General features: G+C 39.1%; 1 protein-coding gene across 5 annotated transcripts in view; it reads right to left on the bottom strand.

Moving 5' to 3' along the window:
- eml5 (EMAP like 5) overlaps nt 1–16,631 on the bottom strand; it is a 182,682-nt gene that overhangs the window by 65,520 nt on the left and 100,531 nt on the right. For all 5 annotated transcript variants that reach the window (XR_009067090.1, XM_057858649.1, XM_057858650.1 and 2 more), the window contains exons 11-15: nt 16,461–16,628; nt 9,646–9,752; nt 9,449–9,567; nt 3,077–3,263; nt 2,005–2,110 (exon numbers count right to left, since the gene is read on the bottom strand). Coding sequence is in view for 4 of the 5 variants with exons in the window: in XM_057858649.1 (XP_057714632.1) it covers nt 2,005–2,110; nt 3,077–3,263; nt 9,449–9,567; nt 9,646–9,752; nt 16,461–16,628 (687 nt within the window). In the remaining variant the exon portion in view is untranslated. The remainder of the gene's footprint in view (nt 1–2,004; nt 2,111–3,076; nt 3,264–9,448; nt 9,568–9,645; nt 9,753–16,460; nt 16,629–16,631) is intronic.

Here is a 16,631-nt window from a genome sequence, read left to right as displayed (position 1 = left end):
CCATCCATCCATCCATCCATCCATCCATCCATCCATCCATCCATCCATCCATCCATCCATCCATCCATCCATCCATCCATCCATCCACCCATCAATATATACACTGCTGGCCAAAAGTATTGGCACCCCTGCAATTCTGTCAGATAAAGCTCATTTTTCTCCCAGAAAATGATTGCAATCACAAATGCTTCTGTAATAATATCTTCATTTATTTTGCTTGCAAATGAAAAAACACAAAAGAGAATGAAAAAAAAAATTAAATCATTATCATTTTACACAAACTCCAAAAATGGGCCGGACACCCTCAGCCTAATACTTGGTAGCACAACCTTTAGACAAAATAACTGTGAACAACCGCTTCCGGCATCCATCAACGAGTTTCTTACAATGCTCTGCTGGAATTTTAGACCAATTTTCTACGGCCAACTGCTCCAGGTCTCTGAGATTTGAAGGGTGCCTTCTCCAAACTGCCATTTTCAGATCTCTCCACAGGTGTTCTATGGGATTTACCTCTGGACTCATTGCTGGCCAATTTAGAAGTCTCCAGTGCTTTCTCTCAAACCATTTTCTAGTGCTTTTTGAAGTGTGTTTTGGGTCAATGTCCTGCTGGAAGACCCATGACCTCTGAGGGGGACCCAGGTTTCTCACACTGGACCCTAACATTTTGCTGCAAAATTTGTTGGTAGTCTTCAGACTTTATAATGCCATGCGCACGGTTAAGCAGTGCAGTGCCAGAGGCAGCAATGCAACCCCAAAACATCAGGGAACCCCGCCATGTTTGACTGTGGGACCCTGTTCTTTTCTTTTATGGTGTCGTTTTTTTTCCCTGTAAACTCTATGTTGATGCCTTTTCCGAAAATGCTTTACTTTTGTCTCATCTGACCAGAGAACTTGCTTCCGAAACGTTGTTGGCTTTCGCAGGTACGTTTTGGCAAACTCCAGCCTGGCTTTTTTTATGTCTCTGGGTCAGAAGTGGGGTCTTCCTGGGTATCCTACCATAGAGTCCCTTTTCATTCAGACGCTGACGGATAGTACGGGTTGACACTGTTGTACCCTCGGACTGCAGGACAGCTTGAACTAGTTTGGATGTTCATCGAGGTTCTTTATCCACCATCCGCACAATCTTTCGTTGAAGTCTCTCGTCAATTTTTTTTTTCCGTCCACATCAAGCGAGGTTAGCAACCGCGCTGTAGGATTTACACTTATTCATGACACCGCGCACGGTAGACACAGGAACATTCAGGTCTTTGGAGATAGACTTGTAGCCTTGAAATTGCCCATGCTTCCTCACTATTTTGCTTCTCAAATCCTCAGACAGTTCTTTGGTCTTCTTTCTTTTCTCTATGCTCAATGTGCAGAGGCGTCGCGTCTCATTAGGCAAACCAGGCAATTGCCTAGGGCCCCCAGCCAGCAGGGGCCCCCAGAGGGCCAACAGATTTAGCACACGCAGCTTTACTGCACTGTCGCAGCGACAAGTGAAGGCCTTGTGTCCGAGTTTCCTGAAGGGGCCCCTTCACTCGCTCTACACAAATAACTGTTGTGTTTGATAGAACAATATGTCTATATGCTGCCATGGCAGATTCATGGCGCATTAAGTCTCCGAACGATTTTTAATTTGCCCGTTTTACCCTGGAAACCCCCGTTTACAGACGTCGCACAACCGCTTTGTTTCAACCTAGCCATAAAAAGAAGGTAAGTAATCGTATTTATTATTCGAAATGTCTGTCATTTTTAGCTTAGAATTATTAATTGATGTCTAATATTTAGTTTAGAAAAAAAAATCCAAAATTCAAATTATATTTGTTAAACTGTACACAGTCATCTTGCTAACATTAAAAACAACAAACAAATGTTAGCAAGCATTTTGTAGTTATCATGTATATTGTTAGCTTACAGTAAATTTATGACAAATCTATCAAGATGCATACCTAAGAAGTTAACATCTCTTTAATAAAACTAGTCAATGGAATTGAGCCTAATCTTAAAGTGATGTTGATTTAGTACCTGAAAAATCCAAACTGCAGACTCCAAACTGATGGAAACCCTTCAACACAGACATTGGTTTTAACGTTTCCGTGTCCCATATGTGGACGGACGAATCTCGTCCCACCTGGATAGACAGAAATCATGTTTTGAAGACGATTTATGCGGTTACTATCAGAGGCGTGCAAAATTTCCAATTCTTAGATTATTCGCGATTCGGCCGTGGAAGATTCGAGAACGATCCACAAACATCCAAATTCCGATTATTGAATTATACCAGGTAAAGCGGAAATAAAACACAGTCAGCGCGGTCTTCGGGACGCAATGAGGAATGGACCGAAAGTAAATATCATATACAGCTAATGCCGCTAGATAAAACAAAAAAAAAAAAACAATACCTGAATGCGGCAGTCAGCCACTACAAACAGCGCCCAGTTTTTAGTTGCTACAAACATACGGCAACATACGGCTATGGTAGCTATCACATATATCTCGAACTAGATGTGAAATGACAGACTTTCCCCCGCTAGTAAACAGGCGCCATCTTAAAGCAGTAGACTTCTCGAGGAGGCTCTGTTGTTGTGAACCTAATTACTTTTTATCTAAAATACCCCTAAATCAGCAAAATCATAACTTGAATCTATCTTTAAATGATGAAACAGTTTTAAAACTTTCACATGTCGAAAGTAGACATAAGGGGAATTTTGGAATAACAGGTGCAATTTTAACAACTTTAACGGTCAATTCACAACATTAAATTAATCGAATGTAGTTTAAAGCTGCTGATACAGAATGAGGACTTGCGTATTTTTTTTACTGTTTTTAACAGGTAACTTGATACTAAAATAGTAGTTTGGTTTATTTAGCCTGAGAGGATTTTTGAACAATTTTGGAACAAATATACAAAATATACAAAAAAAAAAAAAAAAAAAAAAAAAAAAAAGGGTCATCAATAATCGATTTATAATCGAATCCGAGCCTCTGAATCGTAATCGAATCGTTAGGTGCCAAAAGAATCCTACCTCTAGTTACTGTTGCATATCCAAATGAGAAAACGGTCAATACTGATGTTGTTACTCAAAGCTGGAAGTACCTGGCCTGTTGCTACAAAGTCTTTGAGGGGGTGGATGGCCAGACAGAGGATATCATCATCGTGACCCATGTAGAAACGTTGGGTGTTCTGCTGTCTGTTATACACGATCCCCACAGCTGCCACATGGTAGACGATTTCACCCGTCTGGGTATAGAACAGATTGCTTCTGCAATCGTAGCCCCTGTAGCTGCAAAAAATTAGGAGGAATAAAAAAAGTTTCAGATAAAGAATCTGTATTTATTACAGAAGCCTATTGCTGCCACTCAAAAAAACGAAATAATAAAAAAATAAAACAAAATCCTGTATCACGTTTTCACATCATATTTTCACGTAAAAACGTGATAATTATCATGTTCAAAACGTGATAATTATCATGTAGCACATATTTTGTTCTCAGGTTCTAAGTGGTATTTTTATGTTTGTGGGCACAACTTTGGAATTCTATTTTCCACTTTTCTTTACTGTTGGACTTTCTAATGCTTATACAGTATATACTGTATATACTATATGTATTTTTCCCTCCTTATTTTATAGACCTAGTTTGACCTGAAACCCGAAGAAATGACACTTAACATGAATAGTTCCTGCACAACTAGGACGTAAAAATCAGAAATTTTGAATACAGCCTCTAATTTTAGCAAAACCAAACTCTTACCTTTTTAGTCGCACTTTTTCATTTTGGATCCCAGCAACACAAATTAAAATGATTACAAGCCAGGAACAAAATTTCATATTTTTCTGGTTTAATTGGTTTGATGGTTTAATTATCATGTAAAAATGTGATAATTGTAATGTAAAAATATGAAAACTCATGTAAAAATGTGATAATTATGTGTAAAATGTGAAAACTATCAGGTAAAAACATGATAATCATGTAAAAACTAGGACTGTCAAAATTATCGCGTTAACGCGCGGTAATTAATTTTTTAAATTAATCACGTTAAAATATTTGACGCATTTAACGCACATGTCCCGCTCAGACAGTATTCTGCCTTTTGGTAAGTTTTACAGCAAGGTTTTATGTGCTGTCTGACAGCGAACTCTTGTGGTCGCTTTGCGACATGGTTTATTGCTTTCTTGCCAGTTCAATATGGCTGCACGACGTCTCGGGCTGACGCCTACGTTGTAATGTTGTGGTTATATGATCCTTGGACAAGATTTGTCCGTAAGTATGGTTGTTGTAAAGAATGTACATATTATGTTAGTAAGCGAAATGTTATATTTTTTGTATGAGACGCTTTTTGTTTATGTTTAGTGAACCTGAATAGCGTGCTAAGCTAACGTTGTTGCTAATGCAATGCTTGTGTACTTTTTTTTGTAGTTTCACTAGGGTCTAAAGAGGACAGTGGTTTGATGAAAAAGGAAGAAGTCTGATTATTAAGGCGTTGTTCACTAGCTGTCTAGCTTTGGAAAAAGTAGACGCTTCGGAGTGAGGACAGCATAGACAGATTTAAATGACAGTAGAGTGAAATGCCCACTACAGTCCTTATGTACCGTATGTTGAATGTATATATCCATCTTGTGTCTTATCTTTCCATTCCAACGAATTATTTTACAGAATATATATATAATTTACAGAAAAATATGGCATATTTTATAGATGGTTTGAATTGCAATTAATTGCGATTAATTACGATTAATTAATTTTTAAGCTGTAATTAACTCGATTAAAAATTTTAATCGTTTGACAGCCCTAGTAAAAACGTAATAATTGTGTAAAAAAAAGTGATATAATCGTAATGTAATAACATGATAATTATCATGAAAAGTTGTCGAAATTATGTAAAAACGTGGTAATTATGTAAAAACATGAAAACATTCATGTAAAAACATGATAATTATGTAAAAATATAAAAATCATCATGTAAAAACGTGGTAATTGTGTACCAATATGAAAAGTATTTAAAAATGATAAATATGTAAAAATGTGAAAACTTTCATATATAAATGTAATAAGTCATGTAAACACGTGATAATAATCATGTAAAAATGTATTATGCAAAAACCATGATATCATGTAAAACCATGATAATTATAGTGTAAAAATAAAAAGATATGTAAAAACATGGAAATAGTGACAATATGAAAATTTTCATTTAAAAACGGGATATTATGTAGAAACGTGATAATTATGTAAAAACATGAAAAAAATCATGTAAAAATGTGATAATGATGTAGAAATATGAAAACAATCATGTATAAACGGGATAATTATCATGTAAGAATGAAGATAATTACAGTGGGGCAAATAAGTATTTAGTCAACCATCAATTGTGCAAGTTCTCCTACTTGAAAAGATTAGAGAGGTCTGTAAATGTCAACATGAGTAAACCTCAACCATGACAGACAGAATGCGGGGGAAAAAACAGAAAATCACATTGTTGGATTTTTAAAGAATTTCTTTTCAAATCATGGTGGAAAATAAGTATTTTATCACCTACAAACAAGCAAGATTTCAGCTGTCAAAGAGGTCTAACTTCTTCTAACAAGGTTCAACGAGGCGCCAATCGTTACCTGTATAAATGGCACCTGTTTTAACTCAGTATCAGTATAAAAGACACCTGTCCACAACCTCAGTCAGTCACACTCCAAACTCCACTATGGCCAAGACCAAAGAGCTGTCGAAGGACACCAGAGACAAAATTGTAGACCTGCACCAGGCTGGGAAGACTGAATCTGCAATAGGTAAAACGCTTGGTGTAAAGAAATCAAATGTGGGAGCAATTATTAGAAAACGGAAGACATACAAGACCACTGATAATCTCCCTCGATCTGGGGCTCCATGCAAGATCTCACCCCGTGGCGTCAAATGATAACAAGAACGGTGAGCAGAAATCCCAGAATCACACGGGGGGACCTAGTGAATGAGCTACAGAAAGCTGGGACCACAGTAACAAAGGCTACTATCAGTAACACAATGCGTCGCCAGGGACTCAAATCCTGCACTGCCAGACGTTCAAAATTCAAAGTTCAAAGTTTGCTTTATTGTCAATTCTACCACAGAAAACGTTTGGCCTCCGTTATTGCCAACAAAGGGTACATAACAAAGTATTAAGATGAACTTTTGGTATTGACCAAATACTGATTTCCCCCCATGATTTGCAAATAAATTCTTTAAAAATGAAACAATGTGATTTTCTGTTTTTTTCCCCACATTCTGTCTCTCATGGTTGAGTTTTACCCACGTTGACAATTACAGGCCTCCCTAATATTTTCAAGTGGGAGAACTTGCACAATTAGTGGTTGACTAAATACTTATTTGCCCCACTGTATGTAAAAATGTGAAAATGTATCACTTTGAAACATTAAAAGAGGCAAGTGCAGAATTGCTAACGATTTGAACAAGGACATAGGTTTGGTCTCAACATTGGTAGGGACGATATAACAGCTAACCTGCATGTAGACTTTTTGTTGGGAACGGGACATTCATAAGATCAGACAGATTATTAGTGTCAGGTTACATTTCTCACAAATATGAACCTAATTAATTGATAGGCCAAATGATAAATGCAAAATAAATCTGTATTGACTTATACTATCTTTCATGTGTATTTGTTCAAGAGATACAACGTTCAATTCAAACCTTTGTTTTCAAAAACTATTAAAGAAACATTTTGAAGTGAAGATCCTTTTATTTAAAAAAATAAATAAATAAATAAATAAATAAAAAAATAAAAATTACAAAAAGGGAGCTATCCAAGAATATATCTGGGGGACACTGGAGCACCCCTATACTCAAACTAATGTATTGTAATATAAAAGTGATTTGGGGGAAAAAAATAATGGAAAAAATCTGAGCTATCCAAGGGGCTGCTCTACATCTGAGGCATAATAGACGTAGGAGACTAACCAAAGTACTCTCATGAAATTCTGATGTGCGATTTCATTTCTCATTGTTTTTGTTTGTTTGTTTGTTTGTTTTTTAATTTAAATAAAGTGACTTGCACTCTGAAGCCAACATGTTGCATTACCATAATGCACATAATGCAAACAATGATCCAAATGAGGGACAGTGAGCTTGACTTCATTGTTCCCTGTGGAGGCTGGCTTGATCGCAGTAGTTTTGCAGGTCAGCAAGTTCACATAGTTTATTGTTATGCTAACTCTGATGCAGGTCAGACTTTCAGTAGCAAAATTAGTGGTGTTTCCCCCACCTGCACAACATTGACGTCTTTTTACATTACTTGCAGTGGCTGCTGCTGGCCGAAAAAAAACTTCTAACATCGCTCTTTGCGAAGGGGGCAGAGGAGGCGGCATTTTGTTGACATGAATCTGTCGGGACTGTGTGAGTGTGCGTGTGTGCATGTGTATCTACTAGGGCGGTCGAACGATTAAAATTTTTATTCGAGTTAATCACAGCTTAAAAATTAATTAATCGTAATTAATCACAATTCAAACCATCTCTAAAATATGCCACATTTTTCTGTAAATTATTGTTGGAATGGAAAGATAAGACACAAGACAGCTATATAAATTCAACATTCTGTACATAAGTACTGTATTTGTTGATTATAACAATAAATCCAAAGATGGCATTAACATTATTAACAGTATTTCTGTTAAAGGGATCCACGGATAGAAAGACTTGTAGTTCTTAAAAGATAAATGTTAGTACAAGTTATACTGATTTCATATTATAACCCCTCCAAATGTTTTCGTTTTAATAAATTTAGTAACATTTTCAATGAAAAAATAAAGTAGTAGCTCACAATTGTTGACGTCGCTGATCGGGACGTCACATGGGCTCCCTGCCGTTCTTCCACAGTGTCTTTAACTACATAAGGTAGTGATTGAAATACACCACAAGATGTCAACGGCGAGTTTTAGATTAACTTAAAAGTCATGCCAAATAGTGTGTTTTGTCCCTCAACTGACGCCGTAGTTCCCAGTTTACTGGTCCATCACGGTCATTTGAGTGCTGGCTTCACAACGTACAAGGCCTCTGATTGTATAGTGTGACTAAATATTGCCATCCAGTGTATTTGTTGAACTAAACGAATTGTTTGAATGGAGTTTGACCAAAGTCTGAGTAAGTTTTATGTGTATTTTGCATAACTATTTTGATTGGGAATGCCAGTTCTCTTTGCACTGTTGTTTAACTGTGTGAGAACGGCCTCATTAATACAGATTGAAGCACTTTTCTTTTTGTGAACATTATTTTTTTTGGAGAGATTATTTTTGTTTTGCTTTCACTAAATGATACTTATGTTTGTTGTAAAGGAGTTGCTGATGCTTATGCCAATAAACAGTGCAGTCCAATGAACGCCTGTGTCCATTCGCCTTTTGTAATAATCTGATATAGAATTATCCGAGGCACCCTAAAGTGCTCGTGGCGCCGATGTTGTTTACTCACATGATGCAGGAGTGAGTTAGAGTTACGGCCTGCCGAGAGCCGTAAGCTGTGTTAATGTTGAAGCTGAATGTGCTAATAAAGAAACAAAGTGCTAGCTCTTCGCGTGTGCTATACCTTTGTTAAGAAAAAGCACAAAACAAGACACCTTTCTCTGGCTCTTAGCTCTCAAGTGCGTCATTGTAATCTGAGGCAATGCATGAGCGTGTCATTCTGCGCATGAGTTAAATGCCACAAATATTTTAACGTGATTAATTTAAAAAAATTATATACCACCCGTTAACACGATAAATTTGCAGCACTAGTAAAAACTTGATATGATCATGTAAAAATACAAAAAAAATCATGTAAAAGCGTGGTAATTATGTAACAATATGAAAACAATCATGTAAAAACTTGTAAAAACAGTATGAAAATTATCATGTAAAAATGAACACAATCATGTAAAAACTTGATAATTCATGTAAAAATGTGATAATCATGCAAAAACGTAATTATTATATGTAAAAAAACATGTAAAAAATTGATAATAAGCATGTAAAAATACAAAAAATTATCACGTAAAAACATGGAAATTATGTCACAATATGAAAAGTATCATTTAAAAATGATGAAGTGATAATTATGTAGAAACATGATAACTATCTAAAAATATGAAAACAATCATTTAAAAACGTAATAATTATCATGTAAAAATGTGCTAACTATCATGTAAAAATGTAAAAATGTATCGTTTTAAAACATTACAAGTGGAAAGAGCAGAATGGCCTGCGAGTTGAACAACTTGATGAAGTTGTATTTCACTCTTCGGTTGAGATTTTACAGTTATCATGCACCGTGGATGGTGTTTCAATAAGTAAGCGTTGACTCAGATGGAATTTAAAGTGCATGCATTTGACATTTTTACATGATAATATGTAAAAATGTGATTACTATAAAAGATATTGGACTTTTTTTTGTGTGTGGCAGCAATACATTTCCGTAATTTGTTGCCAGTAAACAACATAAAAGAGCAATCTTACCCATGAATAAAGTGGAGCTTCAATCCACTGCCAGGTGCTCGTTCTCGCTTCTTCATTGCGATTGCGCGATCTTTTTCTTTGCACTGCTCTTTAAGCTGAGGTAGGTCTTCCTTATAAACCTGGAATATGCAGAAAGCGTGTGTGTCACAAAAGTCAACAGATGTTCAAAATGGAAGACGTGGGCGTTGGAAGCAAACCTGTCTTCTATACGTGAGCTGTGTCTCCTGCTCAATTTCAGAGTCCATCTCAGGCACATCAGACTGGTCGGAGTCTGACTCTTCACTGTTCGAGTCCACCAAGGTCTCTATAGTATAAATAAGTTTTGAGTTACAGCTACTGCAGGAGTTAATTTGTGCCGGAACATGCCGGAACATATTCTGGCACCTCTTGATTTTGGCCTCCCTGTGTTCCAGTACTTATTTGGCGAGATCCGTTACCTCTCGTGTTTAGAACATAATAATAATATAACCACGTTTTTTAAAAATGTATAAAATAAATTAATAATATGCATAAATTCATTTACAGAAAAAATCCCAAGAATTGTATGTTGTTGCTTTTTTTTCTCAAACAAAGGAAGATTCAAAACGAGTCAAAAAAGCAACAACCGGCGAACAGGGCAGCTGCATCGATCATGCTAACAGTGAGAAGCAGTAGCCTAGCGCCGCAGCAGCTAGCCAGGTTCACGGACAGCCAGCCAAGCAGGAATCTACTACCGTGGCAGCAGCTGGTCAGGTTCAGCGCCACCCGGATTCGGGACCAGCTACAACGCCAGCAGTCAGCCAGGTGGACCACCAACAGCCAGAACAACAGGCCTGTAACCTGGCATCAGCTACCGGTCAAGCAGCCGGAGCGAAAGGCGAGAACTGCGACATCAGCTCGCTCAAAGGAAGATCCAGAAGGAGAGGAGAGTGCACTGAGCGGAGAAGAAAGTGGGGCATCCTCCAGCGACCGGGTTTGGACAGAAGCTCAGTTCAAGGTGAAGCAGACTTACAACCCGTGGCCTCTTATGGGTAATTCAGGTTTGGGTTGCACAATTTGTAAGGCGGTGGGAACTTTGGGGCCAGATATTTAAAAAACTTTCCCAGCGTTATTTCGTTGTGTAAATCCATTTATAATGATCATAAAAATATGTAGACTATTTAAACATTAAGAAAACTTGCGTTTTTTTCTGCCAACTCGACGAAATTAAAATAAATGTCAAATCCACTGTACGCCTGAAAGAACAGACACACAAATATAAAAGATATAATTCTATATATTCTATAAATATGTAGAATTCGTTTCAAAAGACAGAATTTAATTTGTTATCGTTATGCACAGACATCAAGCAGTGCTCTGTCCATGTCTGACTAACGCATCGCATCCCCGCATTTCCTCCTCACAAATAAAACATAGTACAATTTTAGGGGGGATTTTGGCTGGGGTGGAGCCTAGAAATAAACATTTTATGGGGGGGTTTTCAGGCTCGGGCCTAAGAATAAAACAAAAAATCTTGTTTTGTTTTTCGGGCTCGGGCCTGCAAATCAAGTTAATTGATCAGCCTCCGGCCGGTCGGTCTTTAATACCCGCCTGCCGGATCGGGTCGAGGTGGATTTTTTAAGGCCCGATCTTACCTCTACACACAACACAGGGTGTAGTGAGGGTCAGGAGAAAAAAGGCTGCGTTCAGTGTTACCGGACCGGACCAGTAAATATGGTTATGTGGGCAATTGCCCGTGCTGTGCAGAGTATAGCCTAAATGATTGTAAATTGTTGTCATGACATTTATACCATGGATATTATCTGAAATTGAGGCTTGTAAGTCCCACAGTATGGCAAGTGGGCATTTGCGTGTTGTTTTCGACACCGGTTTTTGTCTGTGTTCCGGGACCTGAGCGTGTCTAGTCATCCCTGCGCTGTCATATGTACTTTGCGTTCCGGCACCTTATGATTTACACATTTAGCACTGAGCTACTGTATAAGGTAAAAAAAAAAAAATCCTGTCTTTCACAGAAATCCTCATACACAAAAGAACATGTGCTGCTTCGCCCAAACATGAGAAGCTTTCACAACAGTAAAATCAAATATCGGGTGAGTTCCTGTTGATTTGGGGGCATTTCATGGACATTTTCTGTTGATTGGGGGACATTGCAGGGCGACTTCCCAATGATATCTGTTCACTTCCTGTTGATTTATTGGCATTTCAGGGTCACTTCCTGTTGATATCGGGTCACTTGTTCATTTGCGGGCATTTCAATGACATTTCCTGTTGATCTGGGGGTATTCCAGAGTCACTTCCCATTGATATCTGTTTACTACTTGTTGATTTATGGGCATTTCAGGGTCACTTCCTGTTTATATCGGGTCACTTCCCATGTATATTGGTTCTCTTGTTTATTTGGGGGCATTTCGGGGACACTTCCTGTTGATATTTGGTCACTTCCCATTGATATTAGTCCACGTTCTGTTAATTTTGTCCAATTTCAGGGCCACTTACTGCTGATTTGGAAACATTTTAGGTTCACTGTTGATTTGTAAGCATTTTGGGGTAATTTCCTGTTGATATCGGGTCACTTTACATTGATATCGGTTAAGCTGTTGATTTGGGGGCATTTCTGGGACACTTCCTGTTGATATCCGGTCACCTAATGTTAAATTTGGGGCATTTTGGGGTCACTTCATGTTGATATTGGTTCACTTGTTGATTTGGGGGCATTTCGGGGCCACGTCCTGTTGATATCAGGTCACTTCCCATTGATATCGGTTCACTTAGTGATTTGTGGGCATTTCAGGGCCATTTACTGTTTACAGTATATCATGTCACTTAATGTTGATTTGGGGATGTTTTGGGGTCACTTCCCATTGATATCGGTTCACTTCTTGATTTGGGGGCTTTTCAGGGACACTTCCTGTTGATATCAGGTCACCTCTCATTGATATCAGGTCACTTCCTGTTAATCTGGAGGCATTTAAGGGCCACTTTACTGTTGATTTGGGGACATTTTAGGGTCACGTTCCATTGACATCGGTTCACCTGTTGATTTATGGGAATTTCGGGGTCACTTCCCATTGATATCATTTCACTTGTTGATTTCGGGGCATTTCAGTGACATTTCGTGCTGATTTGGGGGGTTTGCAGGGTCACTTCCCATTTATATCCGTTCATCTCCTGTTGATTTATGGGCATTTCAGGGTCACTTCCTGTTGATATCGGGTCACTTCCCATTGATATCGGTTCAATCGTTGATTTGGGGGCATTTTAGTGATATTGCCCATTGATATCGGTTAACCTCCTGTTGATTTATGGAAATTTTGTGGTCACTTCCTGTTGATATCAGGTCACTTCCTGTTGACATCGGTTCACTTTTTGATTTGGGGGCATTTCAGTGACATTTCCCGTTGATTTGGCAGTATTTCAGGGTCACTTTCCATTGATACTGGTGTTCTGCCAAAATATCCTACATCGGCGAAACGTCTACATTAGTCGAATTTGACACCTAAAGTACTACCGTGCGCTCTAAACTTGTTTTGTTTAGATGCATACAGGAATAACGTACTAAAAAAATGCCTGCAGAAAATACTTAAATGCAGTTATATCAAATAAGGACGGTTTAAATACGCTACATGATGAAAAGGAATGTGGTCAACTGCTTCAAAGCGAACATAAAAAAACACAATGGTTAAAAGTATGAGAGGGTAATACATGCAAAAAGTATCTTTGAGGCAGTGAAAAGGTTCTAAATAACTAAAAAACAAAAATAGTGACTACTCGCCGCTTCTAACCGATGTGTGGATGCATGCGCAAGCGCCCTGAGCATTGTGTAGGACGTTTCACTGCGTAGTAAGGAATGGCCGAACACCTGTTCACCTCCTATTCATTTATGGGCATTTTGGGGTTACTCCCTGTTGATATCAGGTCACTTCCTATCAGGGGTCGCGTTAACCGAATATTTTCCGTCGTTGACCGGTTTTTTAAAACGGTGACGGAAAAAACTGAAGTCCATCTGTCATTTTGACAGGTTGCAATTCACACCCCAGACCACAGGGTGGCGAGTGAGCATATTAATTAGCTATTGTCTCTCTTAATGCATGACGTCGTTGGCCTTACTCGGAAAAATGTCAAGGCAACTGAGTGTCCGAACTAAGTCGTCTGTCCGAGGCAGAAGTCCAAAACCTCATGACAATAGCCTCTGAAGGAATCCCGCTTGAGACATTTGATTATGCACAAGCGGGCACGCAATTCAAGTCCATGCGCACCAGGAGGAAGACTGCGTTCAGGCCACAGCAGGTGAACTGTTAATTTCATTGTTCCATATGTAGCCTACCTACTGGGGCCACAGTCAGCTGTTTTTGTCACTGCGGAGAAAAAGTTACATATTCATATGCTTGATGGCACGGTGTGGATTCTGTTAAACTTGTTCGGACAGAATATTGTAGCGTCACCGGGGTCTGGCAGCGGCACCGTGATTGACACATCAACGAGAGGTTCTTATTGGTGCACCCGGTGTGCCAGCGCGTCATCCAATTGGTGGACGAGATTGCCGCCTGTGTATATAGTTGCCTCTTTTTCTTTGGGGGCGGAGTTGTTGTTGTTGTTTTGTTGGTGTTACTGGCGGTAAGCAGAGTAAAAAGAAGGAGAAAAATACCACGACTTCCGTGTCTAATTTTTCACCGCCAAGCAAGCATTACAATATTAATTAAAAATGAATGAAAACTAAATACTATTGAATATGTCATTATTATCATTCTAAAAATTTAAGTGACGGATAAAAATAGATTATGACCGGATTTTTATGACCCAGTCAGTAAAATTACAGACAACGAAAAAGTCTAGCGCAACCTCTGCTTCCTATTGATATTGGTTCACTTGTTGATTTGAGGGCATTTCTGGGTCACTTCCTATTGATATCAGGTCACTTCCCATCGATATCAGTTCACTTCCTGCTAATTTGGGGGCATTTCATGGCCACTTCCTGTTAATTTGGAGGCATTTCAGGGCCACTTCCTGTTGATTTGGGGACATTTCAGGGTCACTTTCCGTCTATATTGATTCACCTATTTGATTTATGGGCATTTCGGGGTCAATTCCTGTCGATATCGGTTCACTTGTTGATTTGAGGGGCATTTTGGGGTCACTTCCTGTTGATATCGGGTCACTTCCCATTGATATGGGTTCACTTGTTGATTTGGGGGCATTTCTGGGACGCTTTCTGTTGATTTGGGGACATTTCAGAGTTACTTCCCATTGACATCGGTTCACCTGCTGTTGATTTATGGGCATTTCGGGGTCACTTCCCGTTGATATCAGGTCACTTCCTGCTGTTTTGCGGACATTTCAGGGCATTTCTCATTGATAATTGGTCACTTGCTATTGATCAGAGGTCACTTGTGAAGGAGATGGGAGCTTTTCTCGTAGGCACCATCTAACTGTTTGCATTACTCTAACACACTTAATATAATCAATCAGGGAATAGTACCGTCTCTGATATTTACTGTTTGACTGTTTGTATTACTCTAACACACCCAATATAACTCTCGCAATCACTTACGGACAGTCCAAAACAAATGAAGGGTCGCCCTGTCCCGACACAAGAAAAACCAACACCCAATATCCAACTGATAACACAACTGACAAGACTCCTAGAGCCCCTTTGACGCTGAGGTGGCAAAATCCACAACCCTCATTGCCCGGACAACAGTAACTCCCAAATCCTCCTGTCCAATCCACAAACAGACAATAATCCCAAACACACTCTTCTTCCTGCCCATGGCCCGCCCCGCGAGGGCCTTCAAAAGACTGAATGTTTTAATTACGCATTGTCATTTTTCTCTGGAACCTTTTGTTGACTTCTGATATGGTGACCTTGGAACGAGTTTGCCTCCTCGCCTAAGTGTTTCTGTTTTGCCTTGTCGTTTTGATCGCTGTGGACCGGTATAAATTCTCAACTTGTTCTCAGTGAGCCTTCTTTAAACCTTTGAAAATGGAGTCAGTACAAAGGGTTAAGACTAAGGTAAACACGCTGAGTTTGGCCTTCTGGCCGGATTGACGGGGCCCCGCTGGCCCGGCCTGTTGGAGCTGCACCAGCGCGGGTCCGGCGGTTCGGCTGGCGTGATTCCAGCAGTCTGGCTGGAGAGTCAAGATTCCTTCTCTTGTCAGTGGGATGGCAAATTAGGCCATTGGAAATAAAAGAGAAAGTGGCAAATTTTGACAGAACCGTATGTTTTCCTGCAAGAAAAATAATACCCTGGTGCGCCTCAATATCCTGATTGTTTTTTTGTGTAAATGATGTGATTTGGACAAAAACTGTATGACAAGTAGTGTTTTAAAATGTTACTTTTTCTTCCAAAAACATTTTTGGGCAAACGGTTATTTTTTGAACGAAAAGCATGCGGGCGTCCTAAGAGAATGCCGGTTGTTTTGGTGTATGAATGGTGTAGATGGGTCCAACGGTTTTAACTGGACGCCATTGAAAAAAAAAACAAATTTGTAGCTTTTGCATTACATGTAAAGCTACCATCAAACATTAAAAAATGCTGATGCTGCACACTGATGCTCAGCCAAGAAAAGTCTGTAAGCTAAGGAAGGCTGCTCACAAAGTCCATTAGGAAAATGAAAAGGAAAGGCAGTTAGGGTGTGTTTTCATTTTAGAGAGCTCAGCAGCACTTTGTCCCGGGAAAAATAACGAGTTGGCAGTGACCAGGCAATTATACTTTCCAACTTTCATTCACATTGAATGGATGTGTTTAAATATTATCCAACTGGAACAATTAGGCATGGCGGTTTAACGCATCAAGACCATTAGATTGTTCGGGACAGAAACGCAGAGATCCTAGTGTTGGCAAAACATTTCTACCAGGGCTTTCTTGTTTGAACGTATTGCCAGCTCGTTTTAACGTACGATACCAACGTGCCGGGCTGCTTAAGAGTGGCATCCCAGCGTTAGAGGTAATCCTACATCCCTACTGCAAAAGCAAGATGATAAAAAACATATCATTGTTTTTTTCACCCAAGAAGTTAGTTTCCTTCCTCTTACCTTGAGGTGCAATATGCAGCTCTTCTTTTGATTTTCTCTCCGGAACAAACTTCCACTGGAACACCGAGTGATCTGCTCCACCGATGCTTATAACCCACTGGTAGTCATGTGACCATCTTACATTTGTAATATGGGCCGAGTGACCTAAATACTTTTTACATTTTGCACCTA

This window comes from Corythoichthys intestinalis, chromosome 15 (genome assembly GCF_030265065.1).
Source record: "Corythoichthys intestinalis isolate RoL2023-P3 chromosome 15, ASM3026506v1, whole genome shotgun sequence".
In the NCBI taxonomy this organism is placed as follows: domain Eukaryota; kingdom Metazoa; phylum Chordata; class Actinopteri; order Syngnathiformes; family Syngnathidae; genus Corythoichthys; species Corythoichthys intestinalis.
The sequence above is the reverse complement of the archived record's forward strand: the minus strand, read 5'-3'. Positions and strand labels throughout refer to the sequence as shown.